At 46.7% G+C, this 12,603-nt stretch overlaps 1 protein-coding gene across 1 annotated transcript; it reads right to left on the reverse strand.

Annotated features, from left to right (window-relative positions):
• Nucleotides 1-1,060: 1,060 nt before the first annotated feature.
• Nucleotides 1,061-4,116, reverse strand: LOC110369458. The gene is made up of 6 exons (XM_036133131.1): nucleotides 3,845-4,116; nucleotides 3,613-3,757; nucleotides 3,211-3,518; nucleotides 2,765-2,972; nucleotides 2,578-2,694; nucleotides 1,061-2,475 (listed from the first exon to the last, which is right to left on the reverse strand). Exons 2-6 carry the CDS (start codon nucleotides 3,718-3,720, stop codon nucleotides 2,335-2,337), a joined length of 882 nt encoding a protein of 293 aa, XP_035989024.1. The 5' UTR covers nucleotides 3,721-3,757; nucleotides 3,845-4,116; the 3' UTR covers nucleotides 1,061-2,334.
• Nucleotides 4,117-12,603: the final 8,487 nt, after the last annotated feature.

A 12,603-nucleotide genomic window follows, 5' to 3' on the forward strand; every position in this document is an offset into this window, starting at 1 on the left:
ACCTTTATGAAGAAAATCACATTATTTTAATTTAAGAAGTAGGTTTTTGTTAATGACATTTTAATCATGTAAGCGAGCGTTTTAGGCAAGCCAGAGCTTTTTTGGTTGACAATCGGCCAAAACCCGACACCAGGGTAATGTATGACAAGCCCCCTGACCCAGAAGGTCACAGCTACATTAGTAGTCCAGTGGCTCAGAGCATGTGTTCTGGTAACAGACACAGTAGAAATTTCAAACTAAAGCACAAAAAAGTGAGTTCTAAACATAACAAAACAGAGAGCAAAAAGTTAAAAGCTGAAATGACAACAGTCATTTCAATTCAATGCAATGCAAAACTGGAGAACAGTAGAAGTCAGTAGAGTGAGAAAAATAGACCCTGATGTCCTCCAGCAGCCTAGCCCTATGGCAGCATAACTATAGAGGTAGCTCAGGGTAACATGAGCCACTCTGGCTAGAAGCTTTGTCAAAAAGGAAAGTTTTAAGATTAGTCTTAAAAGTAGACAGGGTGTCTGCCTCACGGACCAGACTTTGAGAAGCACCATTTAGCACCTAAGGTTCACTAATCTGGAACAAAATTCAAGAAAACTCTTAATGTGCTGAAAGCCTGGCTTCTTTTAAATCAAGATTACAAACACATTTGTTTAAGATTGCCTTTGAGTGTTCTACCTAAACTGTTTTAATACATAAAGCCTATAGAAATGATGAATTACATCCATTTCTTAAAGCAAGCAAGATATGATTCACAAATGCATTTCAAGAGATGACAGCTGTTGGTAATTCTAGGCAAAATGAATAAGTGAACTGCTTTAACAGCAGCTTGACTTGTTTCAGAGACAAGGGGAAACCCCACTGTGTTTATCAAACTGCTATATCTAAATCACAAAAGACCAAACACTGGTTATGTTGCTGAAAGTGATGAAATCAGTAAAAAAAGACCACATTATATGTCAATCTCAAAATACTACATATGAAATAGATAAACAAAACAAAAATAAATGAAACAATCAAACAATAATCAAATTATTTTGTAATGTTTTATTAAGGCAGTGCACTTTCCTTTTTAATGTTTGATTTACTAGCAACTGCTGTCATGTTTCTTATGAAATGATTGTCTGTGTGTGTGATCCAAAATTTGATCCTCAAAAAGCATGTGACTAGGCACTTTGAACTGGAGAGGATGTCTGAACACAGCAATGCCTTTTTGTGGTTCCCATTGGACTGACCATGCAGTTAGCTGCACATACCTTTTTGAAGGAAATCACATTATTTCAAATTAAGAAATTGCATTTCACCTAAACATTGACCTATGTGTGTGCTGTTGGAGTTGAAGAGCTTGGGCAAATTTGCATGTGTATGTAGGGGGTTTAGCTGTGACTGCAGAGAGGTGCCTGCAGACACAGCTCACCCGATTGAGCTGGAAGAGTTGGAATGGGGCATTTGCATATGACTGCATGTGGACTTGAGCTTCCTTTCAGTCAGTTGACGATTTCACTTCTAACAGACAGAACTGGTTTTGTGACTTCAGTTCTACCTGGATTTTACAAGGAATCACACACACAGAGACTGCATGCCCTAAATGCATCACAGACCTGTTGTCAGTGTATTTAAACCTTCCTGAGCACTAAGGCTTCGTGGCTCAAGCCTACTACAATTTCAAACAAACACAATTTCAAATGAAGAAGTGACATTCCAGATAAACATCCATCTGTCTACTGTTGGATGTTTAGACCTGTGGCTAATTTGAATTGGTATCAAGGCACATTCCTGACTTAACCTAGAGGTAGGAGGTGGGTAGGGATGCATTTGCGTATCTCTACATGCACACCTCAGTTTGCATTCAACATGCTTTAAATCAGGTCATGAGCTAACTTCAACTAAACACAAAACTGTGTTTTATTTATTTATTTGAATAGGGACAATGCACATTAATGAACATCAGTATAAAAACAAATGTAAATATGCCGGATTATAGCTACAAAGCTAATTTTTTGTTGAGGTGGGCCAGCTTCGTCACAAGAGTTCTACCTGTGTTTTATAAGGGCTCACACACAAGAGATATTTAATATCGGAGCACAAAACAGTGAGATCTAAAACTAACTGTACTAGCACCTATACGATACATCAGAGACTGGTTATGAGTCTGTGATGAAGTAACCCTCCTCAGTCTCAAAAAAAAAATACAGTTTAAATGAATAAAGAAAACAGGATATGTATGTAAAAACATAAACAGTATATAAAATAAGATACTTAGCACATACATGTGGGATCTAAACCTGACCTGAATTAATATTTGCTATTCATTTATTCACTCCTTTTTTGCACTGCTGTCAAGACTTACTGTGTTTGCAAACGAGTTACGTCATAGCCTGCACTCCGAATTCGTTTTCCTGTTGACGATACAAACAGCCTGTTTTGATTGTCAACATCTGGGCGGATGTAGTGAGGACGAATCCAGGTGTAATATGCGTCCACCATCTGGAAAGGCAATCAAGAAATATCAATTAATTTCTGTTTGTTGATTGGAGGTGATACTGTATTTCATGGGGAGGCAATTTGGCTTGTACTAAGTGTACGTACTGCAGCTTCCTCCATCGTTAGGGCACACACAGCGATCTGCATTGTCGCAGTCTTGTGCTCTGTGACTGCCAAGCACACCTTGCCCCCAGCATTCTTTCTCTTCTCCCATTCGTTTGTCTGAAAATAAAACACAGGCAGTGAATAACTGTCACAGACTACCTAATATTATCTGTTCTGGACTACTTACCTGGATTCCCTCTACCATCCCTGGCCTCTGAAAGTGACCAAGAATCAGGATTGCTTCGCAATAATATCTAAAAATTGTCTTTTCATCGGAAGCCACCTGGTCACCATCCATCAGCTTTCCATAAATGGTCAGTATGTCCTTCTTGGCCATCCGTAGGACTGCCTGGCACTCGTGAAGGCTCTTCAGACCATCCACGTGCTGGTAAAACCTAAAATCACATAGGGTAAGATAAGATAGATTTTATTGATCTCACATTGGATAAATTCATGTGTCATGTCGAGGAAAAGCTGCATCAGGTATATAGGTAAATATTCCACATACAAGATAACAACGCAGGAGACAACTACACACATGTCTGTATCACATAACCACAGATATACATAAGTACTATCAATATGGAGAAAGTCATTAAACAAAAAGAGATGGAATGCAGATTGGCAACTGACCTTGTTTTAGTGGTGAGCTTGCTGAGGTCCTTGGCCACTGGCTTTCTGAGGGTAACCAGGAAGTCGATGTAGGATTGGCACTTCTTATAGAACTGACCATCTGCTGCAGCCAGGTCGAGGTGAGTCTTCAAATACTGAATAAACCGGATCATGTTTTTGATGTAGTTCAAGATGGTGGCTGGGCCCATTTTAGCACGCCGGAGTTGGGTTAGATAGTCCCTGGTCTCAGTGTGCTTCAGCAGGAAGTCCAAGCTGACTTTATCCCCACTTGGCTGAATGTATCTCAGCATCCTGGATACGTTGTCCACCTGTGATAAAAGAAAAACAGAAGTCTGAGATGATGATGCAGTGAGAGGACAGTGACACTTTCAGACTAAAAAGTGAACATGAGATTAAGGTTACCTCCTGCTGGCAGTTAGGAACTTGCAGGGAATTGATCAAGTAGTTCTTGAAGTCAGACAGTATGGGTTCTTCTGCCGGGAACTTTTGATACAAACCCATATTTGTCATTTGGACCCGGACAGTGTTGGTCCACCGCGCTGGAACTCTGTCAAAAATAAAATGATAACAAGAAAATGAGCTCGAACCAATCTTACAGTTTGTTCACACTTTTTTGCAGAGGTTTCCAACTTACTTTTGCCAAGTTTGGTCATTTGTATCAGTGGAGCTGGCTTCAGAGCTGCTATCCACCAGCTCTTGTGGTGAGACACCACCAGCTGTTTCAGAAACAGCAGAGGCTGGGGGAACAGCAGCTGTTGTCGTGGATGGGTCTTCGACATCTGCCTGGTTGAGAGCGTTGACCACAAAAAACTCTCTTTCTTTCAGCTCATTTAAGCCGGGCGTACACTGTACGAGTTTTTCCCCTTTTCGGGCCGATTCTTCAGTCGTGCGAGCATTTTTTGAATCGGCCGAATTTCAGCTTGGTCGTAGAGGGGGGGAGGAGGGGGGACTGGCTTCTCACGACTACCTCCCGATCAGGAATCGGACGATCGGTGAAAATCAAACATGTTTGAAATTCAGTCGGCTGTCGTGAGGTTTTCGTGAGCGCATCCTGCTGTTCAAGCAGAGCTACGAGGGGGCTCCTCTCCATCCCCGCCAGCGGAGGGAGGGAAGCGGGCGTTCCTGAAGCAACCTCCGGCCGGTGTTGGGGAGGGCGAGCCGTCAGGTCCGCGCAACGCGCTGGCCGCCTGTTTCGGCACTCCTCCGCGGTCCGCGCGTTTTGGCACTCCTCCGCGGTCCGCCTGTTTCGGCACTCCTCCGCTTGCTGGGGGGGGGGGGCAGGCGACCTGCCGTGCCGCGCGGCCGCCGGTGCGTCTCGTCCCTCCTCTCTCTCCCCTCCGTTCCCCCGACGCCTGGTGCCTCCTGCGGGCCTCGCCAGAGCTGGGCTCGAACCCCTGCTCTGGGTCCCTGTCACCTTCCGTTGCTCGCCTGCCTCTGCCACCACAGTGAGCGGTCCCAGAGGGGACACGACGTACAGTGTGAGCACTCCGGTCTCGTCCGAGCGTCGCGCCGCACAGATTGTGAGCGGTGAACTTTTTAAACCCCGCAGTTCTGTCGCACAGTTTGAGATGTATATAAGTACCACGACTGAAAAACTCGTACAGTGTACGCCCGGCTTTAGTAGAGCCATTCTGGATGGTTTGTGGGGATATCTTTTGCACATCTCAGAATAATCCCAGATTCTGGCTTGGCGTGTCCATCTCTTGCATGACTCCTTGGCCTTTCTGGCCTCTTCTTGGCGCTCCTGAGCAGAGTTTCCCTTCATGCACACCCTGCTCAGATGTGTCATTATCATTTCCTGGGGTTTTTCACACAACAGGCAGTAAATAATTCGACGGTCTGCTTTTTGGCTGTGAAAAAAGCAGACACACCCAACATTACAGTTGTGAAAAGGAATAAATGTTTTTTTAATCAATTGAATTAAACAGATCAAAGTTGTGGTTTAAGAAGGAAGCTTTCAACTAGTTCAGTTTCCAGTTAAAGCAAATCTTCTATCATGTATTTACATCACAGTAAAATTGTATTTGAGATGAAAGAAGCCTTACATTAAACAGATACACCCAGAGTGAAATGTATCATTCAGTTTTTCAGAATTTGCTTGTTACATATTTGCTTATTATCAACAATAGTTTGTCCTGGTTTTATCCAAACTATGTCAACTGAATTTCCAATAACATGCACAGACATGATCAGAAACAACACAGTTTAGAAATATAAACCAGAGAAAGGAAAGAATAAACTTACTTCTCTGCAGCCATTTTTTCTGCAAGAAACAAACAAAGGAGTGTAGCTGAGGTCTTGCTAAGGTGCAAAGGTGATCTCTCTCTGTAACCAGAGTTTAAGACAAAGTTAAAGAATTAGCCATGCACTATGTAAGACCACCAAACACACTTCTGTGATTGGTTCTCAAGCCGACCAATGATTCAGCTTTCCATTGTTAGGATGATTCATGGGTGGGGCACAAACTTGATGGTTGAAAACAAGAACACCCCTTTTTTTACACAGCAACATTAATTCCAAAAACTGAAAAAATATTTTCCACATTAAAAATCTACACACAAACTTGTTCATTTAGTTTCTTACCATTTTGTCATATGTGAAGATTTAAAACTTTAAAAATCAGACAGAGTCAGCAAAATTGAAGCCACAATCTCAGCTAAATTTGCATCAATCCAAATGCTAATCCACTGATCAGCTGCCCTCTGTCACTGGAACAGGTTTTTCCTGTATCTGAACTCAAACTGACCAACTTGTATTTCTACACTTTTGGATATATAAAATATATAAATATACACACTGCATGTTATTGGCACATTGCAGCATTTTTTTTGTCTCATATGTACCACTGTACATATGAGACAATAAAGACTAGTCTGTGCACTAAAAGAGTGGATGGTTTCTTTCAATATTCTTGCTCTCAGGCTGAACAACTCAAAATGTCTGGGTGTAATCAGCAAGTGAGGTAGAAATATTCTAAACAACTATTCCTAAAACTGGTTATACCAAAGAGCTACCTAGACTATAATATATGCAATTCTCAACTAGAACTAATTTGTTTACGGTTACTCCCAATAGTGTTTTTATTGTTATCATTATAAACCCAACCTTGCAAGAGCTACCTAGACACTAATCCTTACATTTTATCACATGATTTAAACTGAGAAATGCGGCATACTAAAGAGTGTGTTCACTCAAACTGCATGTCTTAGCACCTAAAGTTGAGTTAAGTTAAAGTGTTTATGTGTGATGTAGAAACCTCTCTTTCCTTGTTTGTTAAGAATGCATTCACCTACATACTAAAATATATATATAAAAAAAGTGTCTTATAAAGTTAAACTAGATAGCCTTTTAAATGTGTTGCTTCTAGGGATTAGTTATTAAACTACTTCTTTTGACAAGAACATGTATTTGATGAAGGCCTAATATCCAAAAACAAGGGTTTTCAGAGAATGCAGTCTAGACTGCATTGTTACAGTGTAATTAGATTAAAGAAATTGGACCTTACGCTAGGTTGTTTATGAATCACCAGCCCTTTCTCTTTCTGAATCTGTTCAACCTTCAGGGTTTTTCTTTATATGACACAAGTAAACATGTCTGTATTGAGAATATGAGAGGGTAGGAAAGCAGAGGTGGACTAAAACATTGGATGGTTTCTTTCAAGATTCTTGCTGTGAGACTCAAATACTCAAACCCACTGTGTTTAATATAACTGTGACATCTAAATCAGAAAAGACCAAACACTGGTTGTGTTTCTGAAAGGGTTGAAATCAGTAAAAAGAAAGACAACATTATATGTCAATCTCAAAATATTACATTTGAAATAAATAAGCAAAACAGTATTTGTGCATGTTAACTGCAAATACCTTTATGAAGAAAATCACATTATTTCAAATTAAGAAGTAGGCCGGCTGTTGGTAGAACTGCAGATAAAGAATGATCTGTCTACTGTTGAATGTTTAGACCTGGGGCTAATTTTAATTTGTATAAAAGGCACATTCCTGCCTTGATGGGTCAGGGAGGCCCTAGCCTAAGTGTTGAACAGGGAGCCATTTGCATACGTCTGCATGCTAACTTCAGTCAACATGTCTAAAATCAGGTCATGAGCAAGACAGTTTCAATGAATAAAGAAAAGAGGATATGTGTGTAAAAACATAAACAGTAATATTAAATATGATAAATAGCACTTACACTGTCAGAGAGCAGTCCGAGGACAGGGCCTCGGGCTGGGGCTGCAGCAGTGGGACTCCCCCCTGTCCTGCTGGAGCTCTGCTGTACCATGGGCACGGCTTTTTTCCTGCCTTACCAGGGGCACGAGAAATTTGGCGGTTGGTTTATTGGTTTATAATCGAGGAGGGGTGCTTAAGAGTGGGTACCACGGTTCGGCTGGAGGTAAAGGTTATGGAGGTGTGAGCTCCAGGGTGCATGGGTGTGTGTGGGTAGCCGGAAATGGTTGCTGGTAGCAGGGGTGGGTGTAGGGTGTGGTGCGGGTGTCCTCCTCCATGGTGGATGTGAGGAGGATGAGGGCTGTGTGCTGGGTGTGAGGTGGACCAGTTGGTGCCCCTGGAGAACCAGGGCAGGCTGGTGTGGAGGTCCAGGCATGGCTGCTGCTGCTGCCTGGGACATCCATGCTGCATGTGGAGGTTAGGAGAACCAGAGCAGGCTGCTGCTGCTGCGGGGAGATCCATGCTGCATGTGGAGGATAGGAGACCCAGAGCAGGCTCATGCTGCTGGGCAAAGACCCAGAGCGGGCTGCTGCTGCCTGGAGATCCATGCTGCATGTGGAGGTTAGCAGACCCAGAGCGGGCTCATGCTGCTGGCTGGAGATCCATGCTGGCTGTGGAGGTTAGGAGAACCAGGGCAGGCTCATGCTGCTGGGCAAAGACCCAGAGCGGGCTGCTCCTGCTGCCTGGAGATCCATGCTGCATGTGGAGGTTAGCAGACCCAGAGTGGGCTGCTGCTGGTGCGGGGAGATCCATGCTGCATGTAGAGGTTAGGAGACCCAGAGCAGGCTGCTGCTGCTGGGGAAAGACCCAGAGCAGGCTCATGCTGCTGCTGGGAGATCCATGCTGCATGTGGAGGTTAGCAGACCCAGAGCGGGCTGCTGCTGCTGGGCAAAGACCCAGAGCAGGCTCATGCTGCTGGGACAATACCCAGAGCGGGCTCATGCTGCGGGGACATCCATGCTGGATGTGGAGGTAAGGAGACCCAGAGCAGGCTGCTGCTGCTGCTGGGAGATCCATGCAGCATGTGGAGGATAGGAGACCCAGAGCAGGCTCATGCTGCTGGGCAAAGACCCAGAGCGGTCTGCTGCTGCCTGGAGATCCATGCTGCATGTGGAGCATAGGAGAACCAGAGCAGGCTCATGCTGCTGCCTGGAGATCCATGCTGCATGTGGAGGTTAGCAGACCCAGAGCAGGCTGCTCCTGCTGCGGGGAGATCCATGCTGCATGTGGAGGTTAGGAGACCCAGAGCTTTACTTAAACTTAACCATGCCCCACTTTTAAACAGGATAGAAGAGGACCTTGAAAGATGGAAATCGCTTCCAATCACACTTATGGGTAGGGTAGCTTCAATAAAAATGATGGTCCTACCTAGAATTAATTATTTATTTTCAATGGTCCCCAATAAACCATCATCTGACTGGTTTAAATCTCTAGACTCTGCCATTTCTAAATTTCTTTGGAAAGATAAACCCCCACGTATTAGCTTAAAGACAATACAGAAGACTAAAGACAGGGGAGGATTAGATCTGCCTAACTTCCATAACTATTACTTAGCAAATAGGCTACAATACATCTCTAAATGGATAAAAAATAGTCTTTTAGATGAGCCTTGGTTAGATATAGAACAGGAAATGTGCAATAATATCATGATTTCAGATCTGCCGTTTATTAGCTCAAATATAAAACGGCATACATGCTTCAAAAATATCAACATTAGTTCTACTCTGACAGCATGGTGGGAGTTCCTCAAAATGACAAAGTCATCCCTTATCCCATGCAGTCGTACACCTATCTGGAATAACCCTGATATCCTACAAAATAATAAAATGATAAACTTTACATACTGGAAGAATAAAGGTATTAAATATCTGGAACATCTACTTGACGGAACCGAGTTCATCAATTTTGCTAAACTAAATATGCAATATGGCAATAGTAAAAATAAATTCTTGGAATATGAACAACTTAAATCTATAATTAAAAATAAATATAAGCATATTAATGGTGGTTTACAAGTCCCAACTAATATAATAGAGTTCTTAGATCTAACCCCCCCCAAACTACTGTCTAAATCATACAGGACACTGACTAAAATAGATGATTCGATATCTCTTCCTATAATGAAGTGGGAAAAGGATTTATCAGGCACCTTTGAACAAAATTTCTGGGCTCAGACATGTCTAAGAACTTTCAAATTGACTAGAAACACCAACTTACAACTAATACAATACAAAATCCTTCACAGAGTACACTACACAGTACAAAGATTATTCAAGATGGGTCTGGCACAATCTAATATTTGCCCACACTGCATAGGCAATCATCCTGATAATTATTTTCATGCGTTATGGTTATGCACACCAGTCCAGAGGTTCTGGACACAGATATGTAAGGACTTATCAAAGTGCTTGAGCTGTAAAATTACACCTTCCCCATCAGTTTGCCTGCTCGGTAATTTTGGGGAAAGTCCTCTGAAAAAAGAAATAGTTTACATGGTTTTTACTGCTTTATGTATCGCAAAGAAAACTATCCTCATGAATTGGAAAAGTAAACAAAATCTCAGTATCAATCAGTATAGAGATCTTTTGTTGGATCATATTAATCTAGAGACAGCATCTGATTCCACATCTGATTGGTCTCTTTGGGCTCCTCTGATCAACACCATCACTTAGTGGAATAGGGGGCGGTGGGTTGCTTCCTGCAGGGCGCAGTGGCTGGATGGAGGGGTTCCTGGGGCCCTGGGGGCACTTGGAGTAGGGCGCCTGGTGGATCCGGCTCCGGGGTCTGTTGCCCCCATCTGGGAGGAGTTTGGGAGGCCTACGGGTGGCCTACAGCAGCCGCTTGCGGCGCTCTTTGGGAGCTGCGTGTTGACGGACGTGGGTTGCTGACCTGGTAGCTGTGCTGCCGCTGGGTGGGGCCGGGGTGGGTCTGGGGGTCTGGGGTCCCTGGGGCGCGCCGCCCTCGGGCGCGGGCCCCAGCGGAGCCTCGGGGGTTCCGGTTCCGGGGGGTGTGCCGCTTTTGGTGTGGGCCGGCGCGCGCCCGGGTGTCCGCCCCTGCACGGGGCCTCTGGTGCGCTGGGGGGCCTCGGGGCCCGTTGAGCTGGTAGGGGGGCATGGTCATTAACATCTCTGGGCAGATGCTCTTCTCCTTCATTGGATAGGCACTCTGCCAGTGGGGGGAGGGGGAAAGGAGGGGGAGTAGGGACCTACCCAGCCTGGATGTCTACTGTCGAATGTATGGTGAGTTGTTTGAATGTTAGTGTTGGGGAGGGATTAAATCTACGGGTGGGGGTGGGGGGATGTTGGGGGGGAGTTGACGTTCTGGTGGGCTTGTGTCCGGCCCCCTGTCCCGGTCCTGGTCCGTGTCGTCTTCCGGTGCGGGTTTCACCTGGGGGGTGGGGTTTGGGATGGCTCGTGCGGGCCGGCTGGCCAGGGTCCCCCCCTCTTATTATTATTTTTTTTTTTTTTTTTTTTTTTTTTTTTTTTTTTTTTTTTTTTTTTTTTATTTATTTATTTATAAATGGTGGCCTGGGGGGGGTTGAGGTGTTGGTCCTGGTGGGTGGTTGGCTGGCGGGCCCTGCGGCCTCTCCCTGGCCCCCGGGCTACGGTGGTGCCGCTGGCGAGGCCCCCTTCTCTGAGTGGGGCTTTCGGGGAGCGGGGGTGCCTATTGGAGTCAGTAGGTGGCTCCCTGGGTTGGCTTCCCAGTCATTTGCTCCCCATCCCCGGACTCCTCCCTCTGCCTGCTCCATCACGCCGCCACACATGTAGGTCCTGAGGGAGGGGGCGTTACTGGAGGTTGCCACTTTCTGGTAACGCCCCTCTCCCCAATTTTATCATGCATCTTAGACACTTTCACTTCAAACATTTTTCACATCGCACACTCATATAGGCCATGGTAGGGGGGGGGGGAGATGTCTGGGGGGGGGGCTTATGTTGTGTGGGCCTCACCTCGGACGGCTCCCTTCACCTCCTCTCCCACTTAGACATTGAGGGTTCTGGGCAGTCGCCCGGAGGGGGTGCGCTGGCAACAGCTACCTTCCGGAAGGTAGGTAGCTCTTGAGAACAACATGCGCACTTGAGAACAACATGCAACAACACAACATTTGAGCAGGCGTAGGGATGATCGGGGTCTTCTGCACACCCCCGTTCTCCGATGGCGGCAAGGAGTCTGGGGCCTGGAGGAGGTGCGGGCCACTGTGTCCGGGGTCTTGGTGGGGGGCTGCGGTGTGTAGTCAGCGGCTTGCCAGGTCTGAGGCTGATGCCTCCGCTCCCCCCAGGAGGGGCGGGGGGCAGGGATGGCAAGGGTAAGGTGGGGGGAGGGAGGGGGTTTATTAGGTATTTAGGGGGAGGGGGGGGGCTCTGGCCGGGTGGCTCGTGCGGGTCGTGTTGGCCCGCCCTCTTGGGGGGGCCCGGTCCGGGGGGCGTCTGGTCTGGGGCCGGGGGTCGGGCACAAGCAGTCGTATAGTCGATTTGGGGTGACCCCCCCCCCCCTTTGGTCAGTGTTGGATGTGAGTGTTATGTGGGAATGTGTGTACAGCGTCTTTTTTTTTTTTTTTTTTTTCTTTGTGTGTGGTGAGTGGGGCACAAGGGAGGGATGGGGTGAATGAGTTTTTTTTTTTTTTTCCTCAGGTATGGGTGTGGTCCGCTTCCTCTCCCAAGAACATCTCAAGTCTCCGCTAGGTGCGGAGCCCATCCCCCCACGTCCTGCCCTCCTCCACTTCGTTGGCGGGCGCCTTGGCCCCCTGGCGCATTGGTTGGCTTCGGGTTTGGGGCGGGTTCCCGGGCGTGCGCCGGCCCACTCCCGGCGGCCTCTTCGCGGGGCCTGGCCCCCCGGGGGGGCGGCCAGGGCCCCCGTCGCGGGGGCGGGGCGCCCCTGGGGCCTCTGGCCCTCAGGGCCCATGGCCGGGACCACTTCAGCGGGGCTAGCTGCCGGCGGAGCCCACGGGCTCGTCTCCGCGTCTCTTGAGGGTGTCGGCATTGCGGTGGCTGGGGGATTTCCTCGGGGTCGTCTCTGCTCCTTCCTTGGGGGGGGTTGCAGATATCCTGTGTCGGCCCCTCTTGGGCGACCTGCTTTAGGGACCCCTTTGGGAGTCCGGGGTTACGGGTCCCCTGACGCCTGCCTCTGTGCTCGGGGAAGGTGGGTCTTCGGTTCTCCACAATCACTATCAAGC

This window comes from Fundulus heteroclitus, unplaced genomic scaffold (assembly GCF_011125445.2).
Source record: "Fundulus heteroclitus isolate FHET01 unplaced genomic scaffold, MU-UCD_Fhet_4.1 scaffold_58, whole genome shotgun sequence".
Taxonomy (NCBI): Eukaryota; Metazoa; Chordata; class Actinopteri; order Cyprinodontiformes; family Fundulidae; genus Fundulus; species Fundulus heteroclitus.